The sequence below is a fragment of the Lissotriton helveticus genome, chromosome 5_1, assembly GCF_964261635.1.
Source record: "Lissotriton helveticus chromosome 5_1, aLisHel1.1, whole genome shotgun sequence".
NCBI classification, from domain to species: domain Eukaryota; kingdom Metazoa; phylum Chordata; class Amphibia; order Caudata; family Salamandridae; genus Lissotriton; species Lissotriton helveticus.
The window spans coordinates 1,192,153,688-1,192,171,838 of NC_136065.1; the positions used below are offsets into that span (position 1 = coordinate 1,192,153,688).

The window sequence follows — 18,151 nt, forward strand, 5'->3', positions numbered from 1 at the left end:
TTTGGCCTTCCTTCCTGACTTGTCTCTGGAGGCTTTTAACAAACTAAGCCTTAAGATCAAATCAGGTTCTCCCCTGGATCCGCTGAAGCCAGCCCTCATTAGTTTGCTCTCTCCACTGTGCCGTGGCCCGATATTGTCCCTTATTAACTTGTCTCTGTCAACCGGAATAGTCCCTTCCTCTTGGAAGCAGGCGGTGGTCACCCCAGTTCTGAAAAAGGCCAATTTAGATCCGCTCCTGCCTGAGAACTATCGCCCCATATCTCTTTTGCCCTGGACTGCTAAAGTCACCGAGGCTCATGTTAATTCCATTCTATCTGACCATCTTGCCCGTAATCAGATTCTGGACTCTATCGAGCATTTACGCCTGGTGCTTGACTCCGGGCGTACGGCAGCGCTCCTTTTATTAGATCTGAGCGCTGCCTTCGATACTGTGTCCCACTGCATATTGACTCAACGCCTTGAGGAAGCCGGAGTCACGGGAAGCGCTCTTCAGTGGTTTCGATCTTTTCTATCAGATCGAACCTTCAAAGTGGCTATACCACCTTGCCAGTCCACTATCCATCCCTTGGATCTGGGAGTCCCACAGGGCTCCTCGTTGAGTCCCACTCTGTTCAACTTATATGTCAAACCGCTAGCGGTGGTCGTCAAACAGTGGGGTCTGACAATGACCTCATATGCTGACGACACACAGCTAGCGGTGACACTGAGTGGAGACCCTGATGTAGAGGCTCCCAGATTCCGAGCTGGACTCGTAGCAGTAGCCAACTGGCTTCGTACCAATTGTCTACAATTGAATGCTACTAAGACTGAAGTGATGGTCCTAGGAAAACATGCTGAGCTATGGGGAGATCAGTGGTGGCCACCAGAACTGGGTGTTACTCCCATACCGGATACAGAGGTGAAAAATTTAGGGATCTGGCTGGATCCGGCGCTCACCTTCATTGGGCATACGAAGAAGGTTGCAGCCACATGCTACGGTTTACTGCGAGGCATAAGGCCGGTCCTTAAATATTTTGACCCCCCTACCCGGCAGCTCGTAGTCCAAGCCTCTATACTATCTCGGCTGGACTATGGAAGTGCGCTGATGCTAGGGGTTAACCAGGCCGAGGTAGCCAGACTCCAGAGGGTGCAAAATGCTGCGGCGCGGTCCATTGTTGGTCTTCCCAAATACTGCTCTGTCTCCGGCACTATCTCTTCTCTCCATTGGTTGCTGGTTAGACAGAGGATTAAGTTTAAAGCACTCTGTCTGGCTTTTAAAATTTTGAAACTTTCCTCCCCACCGGCTCTGATTAATTTACTGACTCCTTACATTCCTCTGAGATCTCTTAGATCTGAGGCCTTGCATCTGGCGATTTGCCCTCGGTTCAAACTTAGCCGAATGGGTGGTCGCTCTTTTCGGGTGTTGGCTGCGGGACTATGGAACTCGCTTCCAGTGCATGCCCGAGCCTTGAATGACTTGTCCATTTTTAGGCGTACTATTAAAACGTTCCTGTTCTCCGCTTCTGAATAGTTTTCTTTTATTCCGCATGTTATGTTACAGTACCTGTCTGAGCGCCTGGACGCCCCTTTGCTGGGGTATCAGCGCGCTATAAAAATATAAATAACATAACATAACATACCTTTTAGGAGTCAAATTTAGAGCGGTGGGCGGGCAACACTGTGTAACTGTTTTCATGCTGCACCTTTATAGCTTGTTTGCACAATGGAATTATTGTTTACCGTACGTTTGCACTTTAATGTATAATGATCCAGTCTACGCCTTAATGGATGTTATAGTTGATTTCGACATTGAATTATAAGGTCAATTGGTTTTTAATGTATAACTATGAATGTAACAATAAATTGTTAAGGATACTTGTGAAGCTGTTTTAAATAGAAGCCCACATATAGTTTTATTGTTATGGCGTGGCTCGTAACTACAGATTTGTCTTTTTATATCGGTGCCTACTATCTTTAGGAATGTTATAACGTTTTTATATTCTGTCTGGTTTCTAAGTTGTTTTAATTACAATGATTTTTGTTAACCCAGCAATAAAGTATTCAATATTCAGTATATTCAGTGTAACTGTTTTCATGTGTTATTCACATAACTGCCTAAAAATTATATATGAGGTATACCCTCGTGAAATACTAGCTCAACAATAAACACGTTACTATATTAACGTGGTAAATATTGCTAGCGCAGCACTGCACTCACTGCGCACATCCAGTTTCATAGTTACCGCAATACATTTTCTGCTAGAATCAGATCTCCTGCAAGTTAAAATTACACAATAAGCATGAGAGTAAAGAAAACAGAAATTATGTATGATACGCCAACCCCAATAACTAGAGTTTATGCTAGCATACATAAATATACACCTGCATGTACCGTGTCATTTTTCTCTGATAAGTGGGTAATCATAAAAAAACACACACATTTCTCTATGGTTTTGGGCGTTAATGTTTTTCTTAACCACATCAGCACTTCATCATGCAAGAGAGTTCAGGGAAGTCAGATGTTCTATGCCTCACAGATGGATTAACTCAAATGAATAGTGGACCATGGAAGAGGTCTCAGGGAGGGCCTACTTCAGATGAGTCCCTAAGGACTCCCCCTGAACTGCCTACTTGTCAAAGTAATCAACAGTTGTGCTGATCTTGGGGTATTTTCACGAGTGTTTAGTGGACTAACCAGCAGGGCCAGATTGGGAACCCAGAGCAGCCCTGGCAATTTTCTCATAGCGGCCCCTGGGAAAGCACTGCGTGACCCCGGGAGGCTAAAAACGCTTGCTTGCTTGCTGCTTTAGTTACTGGACCAGTGCTTAATTTGTGAACCAATAAGTGCCAGGGATATAGTCAGCAGGCCTCTGCAGCTCCCACCACCCATTGCCACTGCCAGTGTCGCCAATGACTGTACCTACACAACTACTAACCAGCACGCTGCTACAAGTGTGACAGTTCAGCCTATTCCAGGTCCCCAAAGCTATAAAAATAGCTTGGGCAGCAAGTATTGGTTGTTTCTAATGCATACTGAATTAATAAACAATTGCTGATCTGCACAGCTCTAAATTATACAAACAATGCCACCATGTGGCAGCTGTCATAAGTGCCAGTGTTGATAGTTATGTGCCGGTGCTAAGCACTGGAACCCAGCATCTCAAATTAAACACTGCTGGGGGCCGATATTGGAGCACAGCTGCAAAACTGGCCCTCCATAACCAAACCGGCCCCCCAGCTGCAAAACCAGTCCCCACAATTCCAGACTCTCTAGGAAACGCCTGATGCCTGATACGGGCAGTCCGACCCTGCCAACCAGGTATGTTTTTTGCAAACTAAGAGGTGTTTGGGGTTTTAGCACATCCTTCCCTCTTCTGAACTTCTTATGGCTACTTTGGGTCAGGCCACAGTTTGCCTGTATCGTGGTTCTTTTGAGGCCATTATAGATTATCCGGGGGGATGTGTTGATATGTACCTTTCACCAAGGCTTTCCTACGTCTCCAGGGTCTCATGTTGGGCATACATCGGTCTGATTCTGAGAGCCTTGATTTACGAACAGGCTGAGGAGCAGCTATTGGGTGTCATGGTCTACTCCTGATAGCTATTTGGGTGGTCTGAGTCTTAGAGGTGAAAGAGCAGGAGCTAGGCTCCCGATCCTCATCTTAAGGGCTTTGTGTATGAGACCTGAAGATGAGACTGCCTGGCATGCTCCTGAGTGCTCCATTCCTTCTGTGAATGCCCTCTGTACAACCTGAACATCAGAAATTGAGAAGCAGATAGTTGAATTGCCTGATATTCCTGTGGTGCCTCTCTGGGTGACACAGGCTGGGGAATAGTCCTGTCTGCTTCCCATTATTCAATTAAGGAGTAAATCCTGGCTGTTCCATTCATTCTTTTGTGGATTCCTGCCTGGCCTCGGTCTCGGTGGTGGAGGACGGGTCATAGTTGCCTTATTTTCTCAGATTACTCTCCACGCCTTGCAAGTTTCAGTGGTTTGAATGCCCTAATGCTACCCTAATGGCTGAGATGATTTCGCTAGCCTAGGCAGCTCAATCTCCTCCTGTAATGTTGTTTCTCCATAGTATAAAGCTCAAAAACATTTTAGGAAGGGCATAAGGGTTTTGACCTCCTCTGGATTATTTTAGCATCAAGATGGTTGTGGGAAAGAGAAGCTTAAGCTTCCTTTAATTTTCCTCATTCGGTTGTCTATTTGGATTGGGTCAGGTTGGTGGAATAGGGGGTCCAGGGCTTCGGTATAAGAGGTGTTAGCGTTGGGTCCCAGTGATCTGGCCACTGGTTTTTGACTTTTTACCCTCTACATATCACATAGCTACATGATCTGTAAGAAAGTCGCATGTACCTATGTGAGTAATACCACTAATAACCATTTATAAAACTTACTAATTCATTTCTTTATTTAATTTTCTTTATAGTGCTATTCATCCCAATGTTTGGTGTCAGGGTGCTTTACATCACCCATATAATATACAAAGTCAATGAAGCATGCAAGGAATGTTGCATAAGACAGTTAGGGTTATGAGGAGTCAGAGCCACATATCATTTATTCTGGTAGGCATTACATGGTAAGAACGCTAGGTCTGGGGAAACTCAGGATTTAAAATGTATGTCTACAGAATGAAGTGGTTGAGGTTTTAAGCATTAACCAGTATTTATCAGTAACCTGAAACCCTTTCTTTAGCAACCTTAGAATAATAAAATCTTGTGAAAAAAAATGTGTCAATCTTGCATTCATTTTATTGGAGCTAGTTCATAACTTACTGTCGTATACTACAAGGATTATAATTTATTACCTGTAGGTAATAGAAGGAGGTCTGCGACAAAAGCAGTAACCCACTGAGCTTTCCTTTCCATATAAAATAAAAATAATTAACCTGAATGTAACAGGTTGTGCTTCGCCACAGGCACATTAACCCTCCATACTATTTTATGAGGAGTCAAACTTCTGATTAGCTACACAGAGATCTCTCCTGCGGGTGTGTTACCAACAAGACATATCTTTCTGGAATAGCACAGCAGAATTTGGTACAAAGAGATTTCTGTAGCAGATGCCTTAACCCCATAATATATTTTAAAACACTATCTGTTTGTAACCAACTAAGTAAGCCAGAACAGATTTACCTCCACATTTGTCCTTGTTGGCAATTTTTATTTGGGGGTAGAGTTTAAAAAAAAGAAATCTACAAGTTGGCAATCAGACACCATTCCACCCCCCCTTGTGACTCTATCCCCTTTCTGCTGCCACACCCTGACTCGCCCTTGATGGGCTCCCGAAGTATTTTTTTTTTACATTTCCAGCACTGCTCTGGCCTGACAAGGTTTGTGGGATGCAACCTGAAGTCTGATCCCAGCAGGCAAGAGAGAGGGAGCCTGAGCTTCTGTCTTGAGTAGGTTGAGAAATAGAGTGGGTTAAGCAGAATTGGCATATTGAACCTAGAGGTAGGCAAGCCACTTAAAGCTCAAAAGCAGCGCTAGCTAGATGCCTCGCTCTGGCTCATCTTGAGGTCCTCTTGGATCAGCGAGCCCAAAATGAGCTTTCATGTGGCATCTGCCTCCCACCCCCACATTTTAACCGCCTGCACAACGAATTAAAGACAAAGCAGTAACTTTTAATGGAAAAAGAGCGAGAGAAGGAGTTAGCCATCTACTTGCTGAACTGCACAATATGAAACCGGAAAACCTGGGATCAATCTATGTTTCACCAAATTATGTGATCTTAGGCAAACTTTTTATTTAACCAATCTTCCATTTCTTCATTACCACACATGAGAGCGCCTTCAAATATGTGAGTTCATTATGTGCACTCCACAAAAACCTCTTGTGTATGATGTAACAGACTATATTGTTATTCCATATACAGTAAAGACACATATTGCCATGCAATAATATAATCTAATGAACTAAAAAGCATGTTAAAAAGTACACTTTTTAACATTTTGGAGAGGTTTTCTCATAATTTTACCTAATGCATGTTGCATGTTTTGCATGACAAATATTTTATTGGTTTTGCGTGTACAAAAACTCTTACAGCCAAGCCAGACCCTTTGCTGGGCTTTCAATCAGCTCTCCCTGTGAATTTATTGGCTCCACCATCTCTAAGTGTGCCTACCCCCCCAGTTTCAGCAGAGTCGAGGGAAGGTGCTTAAGGTCTTATGTCAGCGGGTTTAAGGGAGGGTTTCTTGGTCCATGGTACAAGCAGGTTCGAGGAAGGGCGTCAGAGCTCCTATCTTGGTTAGGTTGAAAATGTGGGCAACTAGGCTGTGGTCTCTGGAGGATCCCTAGGGAGTGCCAGTCCTCCCTTCTTGGCTACATAGAAGGTGCGATTTCATCGACTCTGGTTTCAAAAGGCAGGGTTTGCAAGTGCAGGTGTCTGGAATAGTATGGGACTCAGGGAGGTTGTTGGGGTTCGTGAGACTGTTAATTCATTGGGTGTAGTGTAGGAAATGAGGGTGATCCAGTCAGATCCCAGATCCGGCAGCTGTTATTTCGCAGGATCCTGTACTGGCCGGTGTGAAATATGCTGAATTTGTTCTGGTGTAATTTGCTGAAACCTGGACGCAATTAGCAGCGGCCACATGTCTGCTTTCCGTTCTTAGCAGCAACGGGCAGACGGTGAAGGGGCTTTCTTATTTTCACTTCCAGCTCAAACAATGGCATGATTTAAAGGGTTATCAGTCATTCTGTTGTTGGAGTCTCATCGTGGCTGGGAGCTATCGGAGCCTAACACCTAGATGCCAATGCAATGAAGGGAAACAAAGGAACACAGCATGCTATGACTTCACAAGAGCATAAGGGAAGCTCTGCTTTGGAGGCAGGTTTTTGACTTTGTTCAACACCTTTATGGAAGAAATATGCATGTGCTGTAAGAATGTCAAATGTATTGGTCTGTATCAGTAATTACACAAATAACAATTTAAATAGGTTTTACTTTTTGTTCTTATTTAATAATTTGATGGTGCTACACATTCCAGTGTAGGAGTCAGGGCGCTTTACACCAAACGCACATATTATACAGGAATCATACTAGTCTGTAAATCATTGTACAGGATGTGCTGCAAAAGACAATGAGGGTTACATGGCATAGGCGTCGCATATCCTCCTTACTGGTATGCGTTATAGTTTAAGAGTGCATGGTCAGTAGAAATAAAAGTCAGGATTTAGAAAATAGCAGAATGGTTGGGGTTGTCTATATTATTAAAACGTAATTATTACTCAAAAGAACCTTTTAGGCAACCTTAGAACTATTACAAATTAAGAACAAAACAGTAAGGTTCTAACACCATGCCTTCCAGTTTGCATGCAGCTCCTTGATGCTGGTTCATAGCTCACTGTGCTATATTAGGATTACAATTTATGAACTGCAAGCAACAAAAGGATATCTATGTCAAAAGCTGTGACCCACCTACCTATCTACATAAAATACAAATGTGCATGTTAAAGGATGTGCCTTGCATGGACACATTAACCCTCTATGATACTCTATGAGTCAAAACGATGACTAGGCAAACCGCAGATCTCTCACACGTACAATTAACCTTCAGAGTTATTTTACCCGTATTATTAATTAATGCGAGTTCCTGGACTCACAAATATCTATGCAGCATCTGCCTTATTCCAATTAGGATATTTAGAAATGCAGCTTGTTTGTGACCAATTTAGTAAGCCAAGTGAGATCTACTGTCACGTTCTCCTTGCCATTTTCTTTGTGATATAGTTTTAAAAAACATACATGTATAGATTGACTCTCAGACTCCACTTTTCATTACTTCGCCCCTTGTAACTCCAATACTTTTCTGCTACCACCCCTTCACCCTCAATTTATGGATTTATGGAGTATTGTTTTTCTGATTCCAGCCCTGCTCATGTATCAGGTATGGTGGCAGAGTGCAATGGGAACTGCTGCTCTCTGGGTCTCAGAAACGCTGGACTCTTTCCCTATCAGAGTCTGTTCTCAAAGATGATGGGTGTGACCTGCCTATCCAATCCCCAGGAAGCTGAGCGCAAGGCTCTGATCTCACTTATCTCGAGGGGAGTTGGTCAAGACATGTGCATGATGGGTGTTTTGGAGTCGTTGGCATGCCCTGTGTCTCTGGTGGCTGGACAATGGACGTCATTTGGGGGTACAACGGATGCTAGTGGCTCACACCCATAGCTGTCAGGCAAGACAATCTATTCAATATTTGACACCTATGGGAGTTTTGCTGCTAGCCCTTGGTGCACTATCAATGAACTGTCGGCAGTCGCTTGGGGTCATCACAGGTTTCGACTAAGAACCCAATGCCCCTTCACGGCTCCTGTGCCTGCCTTGTACATGCTTCGGTGACATTAACGTTATTTGTTGATTTCATATTGATTACTGGGGTTTTCATGCTCACTTCCTCTGTTTTCATCGGGGTCGCGCACTCTAATTGCGCGTTCCAATACTAGCTCTGTGGCTGGTGACGTGCCAGCGGTGGTGAGGTGGTGTCGTATCTCACACTGGTCTGTGCTGACTCATTTAGAGGGGGTTCTGCTTGTGGCGCCTGTGCTCTGTTCTCCTCTGGGGCTCCTGTTGGTGGGGCCTCTGGTCTGCTCTCCTCTGGGTTCCTCCTGGTGGGGCCTGTGCTCTGCTCTCCTCTGGGGCCCTGCTTGTGGGGGTTCTACTCTGCTCTCCTCCAGGTGTCCTGCTTGTGGGGCCTGTGCTCTGCTCTCCTCTAGGGGTCCTCCTGGTGGTGCCTGTGCTCTGCTCTCCTCAGGGGTCCTGCTGGTGGGGCCTGTGCTCTGCTCTCCTCTGGGGTTCTGCTTGTGGGGCCTGTGCTCTGCTCTCCTCTGGGGGTCCTGGTGGTGGGGTCTGTGCTCTGCTCTGGGGGTCCTGGTGGTGGGGTCTGTGCTCTGCTCTGGGGGTCCTGGTGGTGGGGCCTGTGCTCTGCTCTCCTCTGGGGGTCCTGCGGGTGGGGCCTGTGCTCTGCTCTCGTCTGTGGGTCCTGCTTTTGGGGCCTCTGCTCTTCTCTCCTCTGGGGTCTTGTTGGGGGGGCTGCGCTCTGCTCTCCTCTGGGGGTCTTGTTGGGGGGCCTGTGCTCTGCTCTCCTCTGGGGGTCCTGCTGGTGGGGCCTCTGCTCTTCTCTCCTCTGGGGGTCTTGTTGGGGGGCCTGTGCTCTGCTTTCCTCGGGGGGGGGGGTCCTGCGGGTGGGGCCTGTGCTCTGCTCTCCTCGGGGGGTCCTGCTTGTGGGGGTTCTGCTCTCCTCTGGGGGTCCTGCTGGTGGGGCCTGTGCTCTGCTCTCCTCTGGGCCTTGTGTGTGGCCTTCGAGGTTGCGGACGGGGGGCGCGCCGGAGGATAGGCTTCGCCTTACCTGAGTCTCGGAGAGGTTGAGTTGCCGGGCCAGCTCGGTCCTCTCCCGGCCCACCACATACTGGCACCGCTGGAACTCCAGCTCCAGCCGGTAGAGCTGCTCGGCCGTGAAGGAGGTCCTGGTCCGCTTGGGCCGGTCCAGGTCCAGGCCTTTGGGAAGGATGATCTCCCGGATGGAGCCTTTGGCATCTGGGGAAGGGGAGAAGAGAACTGTGGAGTCAGAACCATTCATCAGAACCCCTCAACGGGGGACGCGCGGCCTGTGCAGGGTACAACACAAACTAACACTTGCATATCCACCTAAGTGTTCAGCTCGCTTTTGTCTTCCCAAATATGTCAACTAGCTCTCTCGCACATATTTACACGCACGCACCTCTCCACCCTGACCCTTCCAGGCCCCGACCCTCTTTTTACTCCATCGAACTTCCTTTCGCCAACTCGTTACCCTTGTCGATCGGTTTTCAGACAAGTGGACAAAAAGACCGAGAGACAGACAGAGAGACTTGAGAGAAGGGCAGTTAGATCACACAGAAAGACAGATGGGCATACAGGCAGACAGATAGGCACATATAGAATGTGACAACTAGCTAGACAGACAGAGATGGAGGCAGGCAAACAAAAAGATATGCAATAAACCAGACTCGCACTCAAACAGACGGACGGTGTCAGAGAGACAGACCATCGGACAGATAATAAGATAAAAGTTGAAAAAACGACAGGCAGAGAAATAGAAGGACATAGACAGACATGCAGGCAGACAGACAGACAGGCAGACACATAGATAGATATGGATGGATGGATGGATGGGTGGGTGGGTGGGTGGGTGGGTGTGTAGATAGATAGATAGATAGATAGATAGATAGATAGATAGATAGATAGATAGATAGATAGATAGATAGATAGATAGATAGATAGATAGATAGATAGATAGATAGATAGATAGATAGATAGATAGATAGATAGATAAATAAACAATCGGGCGATACGCAGACTGTCGAAGATAGACAGGCAGAAAGACAGATTACCGGTAGACAGACTGACAATTACATCGATAGAAACATAGGTAGGTAGATAGACAGGAACAGAATCACAAGTAAGCTGTCACACGTGGACACACTGTTCTTGCAGAGGGCCTTACTGTGAACTTTTTCAATCATGGATAAAAACACTTACTCGTTGATGTACTATTTTCTTCTCCATGCAAACAGGGTTGGTAATAAACATGTCCTTACCCCATAGGACGGATGTTGTCATTACGCAGCACTCTAATACGCGCGTCTGACTCGAAACGTCCAATCACGCGCCATCACACCCCATCATAGCCACTTTTCGACCGCACGGCGACATATATTGTACTCAGAGCAATTAGACACTGTAATAAGCAGCATTATTAAGGCTAATATAAGGAAGTTATCATACGATTGCAGGGTTATTATAATTAGACCAAATGTTATTTTGTGCTATTTACTATGAAACAGGACGTTATCGCACATCACTTATTACAGCAGGTTGTATCTTGCACTATTTACTCTCAACCGGGCTCTATCTTGCGCTTTCTAATATTAAACGGGGCTAAACCTAACAGTATCTTTTAGTCAAGAGTGATTTATCTTGCGGTTGTTCTAGCTCTATATCTACCTAATGCTATTAAACTCGTTTTTATTTTGTTACCTCCTTTAAAGGCAGAGTTTATGATTCATGACTAAAAGCTGCTAGTACTACACTTTTATTTTTCAAATACCGTTGTATCGTTATTTTTTATATTAGACAGAGCTTTAGTATCTGAGCATTACCTTTACAGAGGGATTTGCCCGTTGACTATTAAATAAGGCTTTATCTCAAAAGTGTCTAATTGTGCATGTAGCGCTCTTTACTATCTTCGTCTTTGGGGTGCTAGACTGGTGTTTGGACTGGAACGGCATATTTCAGACCCCGGTTTCTGGCACTAGGACGGTCTTAAGTAAAAAAAAAAAATTGGGGGCGGGGGTCTCCGATCCTTTCTTGAGGGTGCGGTAGGTACGCCTCCTATTAGTAAAGACTATGTAAAGCGGAGTATCCTCGTGGTTCTTATAAAGGCTAACAAGCTCGGTCAATCACATAGGTCTGGGCTCAAGTTGTTCCCACAGCTGCGTACTATCAATAGAGCAGAGGGTGCAGTGGCACCGGATCTTAGAGAAGTGAGGGGTCCACTGCAGCCCAATTACGAATGTATTTTACTATTCTTTGCTTGTAGTGAAGCCTATGGTACCATGGCTACGCCACTGTGTGCCCGACTCGGGGCCCCGACAATGCTCTAATATTTATTATCATTCATTCTTTTTAACGCCGAGGGCTCTGTTGCGCGTTAGAGAGACCCTCCGATCTGCTTCTTTTTATTGCTCATTCCCTTCCATCATTCAGGTTTTTTTTTACATGTGTCACCTGTGCCAGGAACTGTAACCGGGCTCTAACACATTTTGTCATAACCAGTATGGCTCTCGTGCAATAATTGAGCATTTAATAAGGCCTCGTTGTGGGTTAGTTCTTCATCACATAGTGCCCTGCCCGACACTTTGTGTATCCGTAAACCAGGCGCTGTATTGCATTGATAAATTAAATTATCATCAGGGTGCCTTCTTCTAAGTGCTGATGAAAGAAGGTCTCAACTGTCAGAATATCGCTCTGCTCTCGGCATTCACCCACCGGTCCAGCATCGAGGCGCTCTTGTGATCCAGGGGATTCCCTCTTTCCTGATATTATGATACAGAGGGCTCTTTATCACGCGTTATTATCATGTCCGGTATTATAAACCAGTCCTCATGCGAAACCTATTTGAGCTGCAGCGTCGCGATTTTGTAAAAAATTATCATATAGCGGGCTCTCTGGTGTAAATGCATAGGGGCTTATTTACAAGCCTCTTGCGCCACTTTTGCGTCATTCTAACATGGGAAAAGTGACGTACGGGTGGCGCAAAGGGGCTTGTAAATAAGCCCCACAGTATGTGCGGCCATCTCGTAAAGTACTGCGACACACAGAGCTCCTTCACGTAGAGCAGTGTTATACATTAATGCTTTATCATGCGACATAGATAGATCCATCATAAAACCGGACCCCATCGAGCGCAATATCTTCTGAAAACAGAAGTATATGTGCACAGTGGTATATACTATTCATATTAGGCGCACTATTCCCATAAAATGAGCTCTAACATGTACAATATTATTAAACAGCGCTCCAACATTTACAATAGTATTATGTACCAGAGCACTGTGTGCACAACATTATTAGCAAAGTCTACCGTGCACAATATTATAACAAATCAGAGCCCTACCATGCACAATACAATAAACCAGAGCACTGTGTGCACAACACTATCAGCAAACTCTAGCATGCCCAATAATATTACAAAGCAGTGCTCTAGCATGCACACTACTATTATAAAACAGAGCTCTAGCATGCACAATATTATTACAAAACAGAGCCCTGCCATGCACAATATAATAATAAACCAGAGCACGGTGTGCACAACACTATCAGCAAACTCTACCACGCACAATATTATTACAGAACAGTGCTCTAGCATGCACAATACTATTATGAAACAGAGCTCTAGCATGCACAATATTATTACAAAACATAGCTCCAACTTGCACAATATAATGTACCACAGCACTGTGTGCACAACACTATCGGCAGAGTTCTACCATGCACATTTTTTAAACGGAGCCCTCCGTTTAAAAAAATAAGCTATATTATACAACAGATCTTCAACATGCACACTATTCTTATAAAACAGAGCTTTTCATACAAAACAGTATCATAAAACAGGCTCTATCCCTCCCAACATTTTGTAACAAAACTCTGCCAAGCACACTATATGCATAAAAAGCTTCATCGTGCACAATATTATAAAGCAGAGCCTTAACGTGAACGTTGTTATCAAGTAGAGTTATATCTTGCACAGTATATAAAAAAGGATTGGCAAAGCCAATAGGTCTGGATGTAATGTTCAAACGTATTCAAAATGAACCTCTGTCTACCTATGTTACCGTGTAAAAGCCAGACCTCTTGGAATTGCCAATACTTGTTTATAAGTGTATATGGCGCGCACCCGCAGACAAAGTGCAAGAACTGACTGAAATACTTTTAAAAGCCTGCTGCTGTGAACAGAAATGAGTGCTTAAGTTACTACGCAGAACGCACGTATGAAGTCATCTGATGTGTGGATTCGCTGTACTTCTGCTATGTAATATTGTCCTTCATGCATTACATTGCAAGCCCTCAGCAGGAGGTGGCGTGATACGCCAAATAGCCAATAGTAAGAGGTGAGGGAATAACTCTTCTTTGGCGAGCCAAAGCACGCTTCATATATTTCACTGCATTGGCAAGGGTTCTTAAAGAAGAAAGAAAACTGCGAAGCCAGTCCTAAAAAACAGGGCTCTGTAATTTACATTATTATTATAAAACAGAACTCTAACGAGCACACTATTATGCAACTGAACTATATTCAGGCACACTATCACCAGGAAAGAGTTTTGTCAAGCACAATATTAAAAAACACACTTCTAGAAAATAATATACAAGAGTGACCCAGCTCTGTCCAGACAATATTATATATACAACGTATACGACGGAGTCCTATAGTTTACACTTTTATTAAAAAAAAAGTTCTTTCAAGCACTTTGTTATCATGTAACAGAGCATATTAGCATAATATTATCATGAAACAGAGTTCTACCACGCACAATTTTATCAAACCGAGATCTGCCGTGCATACAATTATAAAATATAAATGTACCACGCACAACAGATTAAAAATAGCTATATCAAACATAAGAGTAGAAAAAATCGAGAAACAGTGCATTTCTGCGCATATTATTATAAAGCAGGGCACTATAATGCAGAGGATAATCAGAAAAGAATCTCTGCCAAGCACTGAAATAGAAGAGCTTTACCATGCGGAATAAAATCATAAAACATTTCTCTCTGCATCTAAGACCTCAGTCGTACACATGAACAGGATACTAAAACTGCTCTATCGGACACAATGTTATAAAACCGGGCTCTGTCACACCCCACGTTGTCGCAGCTGGTCTGGCCCGATGACCCCACTTGACCTCGCGCTTGGACGCATCACGCACTGAGCAGGAAGCGGTTGCACGCAGGGCTCTGCCGCGCGCAGTGCGCGCACGAGGGCTCTTTCTACGTCGCCTTCACACTGCGCGCGGCAGAGCCCTGCGTGGAACCGCTTCCTGCTCAGTGCGTGATGCGTCCAAGCGCGAGGTCAAGTGGGGTCATCGGGCCAGAGCAGCTGCGACAACGTGGGGTGTGACAGAGCCCGGTTTTATAATATTGTAAACGGACAGACGGGCCCAGTGTCTCCATCTCGGACACTCCGTTCCAAGGAAAACACCGCTAAGAGCCTCTGTCCTCCGGGCAGCACCTGTATGCCCTATGGCCTACCTTCCTTCTTTTTCAAAAATGCCCAGCGAGTGAGTTGTTTGCTATTTTTCGGTTCTCACTGTCTAGCAGCGTTTTAATGCCCCTGGCATTCTGGTTCATAGCAGCGCCGAGAAGTTTAGTTTAGCGTCAGTGCACTCTACAAATAGAAGTGTTTATTATATCACACATTATAAACAGGGCTCTATTGTGCACAATAGTGTAATACAGGGCTCGGCCATATCCAGTTGTACCTTTTAACAGAGTTGTTCCTTGCACGTCGTTTCCACGCGAGGTTAAAGTTTTCACGGTGTTATTATATATGAAGCTACTGGACACAGTTTTAAAATTTATGATTCTTCTATAGTCAGTACACGCAGTACTATCATTTGGAGGGCATGACTTGCACAATATTGCCACCGACTGAACACACTGTGATGCAAAAGTGTTATTATATAGGTATTCTTATACACAGGTCTATCATTGAATACATATATGGCTCTATCAAACGCAGGTTTATCACGCATGATTATTTCATAAACAGAATTATAGCATGCATGCAGGGCTCTATCTGGCACAATACTATTACATACAGGACACTGTCCTTACCACTATTATCATATAGTTATTATCATATACAATATTGCCATACTGGACGCTTCCATAGACACATATAGCATATAGGATTCTTTCATGGACAGAATTATTGTATGCAGAGCCCTATCTCGCACAATACTGTCATGGAGAAGACACTTCCATGCATCAGTGTTATCATCTAGTTATTTTTATACAGAGGTCTATCATATCACATAGGACTGTATAAGATACAGGTTTATCATGCGGGATAGTTTCTTATCGCATATGGGGCTCGAGTCTGTGCAATGCTATCACAGATAGGACACTGTCATGAACACTTGTTATGAAGGTATTATCATGAAGAGTTCTGTCAGGTGCAATATTGTCATATAGGACTCTGCTGTGCACATATGTGGTATACTGATTTTTTTCGTGGGTGGAATGAGTGAAAGTTAGACCCCTGTCGTGCAAAATACTATCACAGACGAGACGTTGTCTTGCAATATTAACGTCTGCATAGTATTAAATAGCGATCTTCATAGACTACATTATCTCAGAGGCCTCTATCAGGTACATATTTAGCATGCTTGATTATTTAATGGACAGATTTACCGTATGCAGGGCCCTGCCTTGCACAATAAAATTAAATGCAAAATATTATCATGTAAGTATGATCAAAGAGAGCTTTATAAAAGGCAATATATTAATATTAGCCCGTGTTTAGTTTCTTTTGCCTCCGTGATTCTAGCCTTCACATCATTATGAAGGAAGGGGGCTCCATGTTGAAGCCCCCGGGCATTCAGGCATAGGCCGGTGGGCGGGGTGAGTTGTGCCCCAAAGGCAGTTCATGCCTTTAAGAGGCGAGCGAAGCCTTTATTTGAATGGAGTTCACTTGTCTGCAGATGGCTACGAGTTGTTTAATAATACTCTTCTTGCTGTTGCTACACAACAGCTCTCCCCAGCTCAATAGATGAGACTGGGCTGGTGAATGGGTGGCACCAATGACCAGTTAACCATCGCTGACTGCGGGGGTAAGGGGGGGTGTAAAACTTCATGGTTGGTCACAGAGGAGGTAGACACCTTGACATCTGACCCAAAAAGGCCAAGCAAATTTCAGATTCAGCTCTAGTTATTTTCCCCAGCAGTGCTAGTGGCGCAGCAATGTCCAGGAGGGTTGGGGTTTCGTCACTACAGCGACTACCCCCCAGCTCTCCACAGGTGCTCTTTAACAGTGCCTGTGGAATTCGGAAGATTGAACTTGCACCAGGGGACTGAGATAGGCCAGTTGCTCAGACCCATCTTCTAAATGGAGCTATAGGGGACCCTATTTTGGGTTCCTCTGGCATTGTTTAAGGCACAACTTGCTAGTTGGTCCAAAGTGGCTCCCCTGGTATGGGGGAGCAGCAGAGTACTATGGCCACTAGGGGGAATCTGAGGGAGCAGGTCAAATGTTCATGGGGATAGTGCTTGAAGGGCCAGCTGGATGGTTAACCATACTTTCAGGAAACTTCAGGGTGGACATTTTATGTTTAGCCTTGTATTGATATTGATGTTCAAAATATATGATATAAATATGAGGGAGTGTGTCAATATCAAGAAATGTTTCTTAGGTGTCTTTTGAAAATTAAATACTGCTTGAGCATGTTTAATTGTAAAAACTACGCCTGGTGGTCTCAGGCTGCTTCATTGGTTTGTTGCAGGTGTCTGGTTGGGTTGGGCACGGAGTTGGTTTTTGGTAGTCACCCATATGTCATCCACCCTTCAACCTCGGTTGGCCCCTCTCCCATTTGTGCTGGGCCTAGAGGGAGGTGGCGCCCAATGGTAGTTCTTGCCATTGAAATAAAAATGCAATCCTTCAACGGGAACTTGGGGGGGGGGAGGTAAGGGGGGCTCCAAAGCCGGTGGAACCCCACCCCAGTTTGATGGGCTGCGGGCGAGCACAGGGCCGACCAGGAGCAGCAGCAGATCCTGACGCAACAGGTATTTAAGCCAGGAGGGCTGGGTCAAGGTCAAATTCTATGGTCTACTGGTGAACTGCTGCCGCCTCAACAACCCCTGCCGCTTGACTGCTTGAGTCCTCAGCTGAAGAACGGCATCTTTGTTTTACCCACCCACACCTCTTTTTGCTAGGTTTTCTTGTTTTACTAGATTTACTTGGAGGAGTATGATTTCTACTGTGCGCGGTCCCTGTTTTTTTTTTCTGCACTACTGTCACATTTACGGGGGAAAAGTCATAGTTGTTCACAGGCTAGGTAGACACCTAGGCATCTTACCCTATAGGACAAGGCTAATTCCAGATTTGGCTCTAAATATTTCCCCACGGTGGGGCAGTGGTGTGCAGGAGTGTTGGCGTTCGACCCTACAGCAACTAGTCCCTGGCTCTCCATTGCTGCTACTTTGATAGTTTGCTAGTGGTGATTTGGAAGAAAAGACTTGCACCAGGGGACCAAGATATGGCTCACATTACCAGGTTTATCTTCCAAAGGGAGCCAGCAGGGATCCCATTTTCGGTTTCCCTCACATTGGTTAGGGTCCAACTTACTGGTTGGTATGGGAGGAGCTGCAGAGTTTGCCTTGCCAAAGTACTAAAACAGGGCCCCGAGGGGCAATCTAGGGTCCAGCTCAAATGTTCATGGGGATAGTGCTTGAAGGGCCTGCGGGTGGTTAACTATGATTTTTCAAAATTTCGTATGGACATTTTATGCTAAGCCTTGTATTGATATTGATTTTCAATGTACATGATGTAATTAATGTGAAGTGCGTCAAAAGTAGGACATTTAGGTTAATTTTCTTTTGGAAACGAATTACTTCCTGAGAATGTTTAATTCTAAA

At 44.8% G+C, this 18,151-nt stretch overlaps 1 protein-coding gene across 1 annotated transcript in view; it reads right to left on the reverse strand.

Moving 5' to 3' along the window:
- The window catches only part of VAX1 (ventral anterior homeobox 1), a 127,590-nt gene that overhangs the window by 100,651 nt on the left and 8,788 nt on the right, over positions 1-18,151 (reverse strand). The window contains exon 2 of the mRNA XM_078641190.1: positions 9,327-9,514. Within this exon, the coding sequence (XP_078497316.1) occupies positions 9,327-9,514 (188 nt within the window). The remainder of the gene's footprint in view (positions 1-9,326; positions 9,515-18,151) is intronic.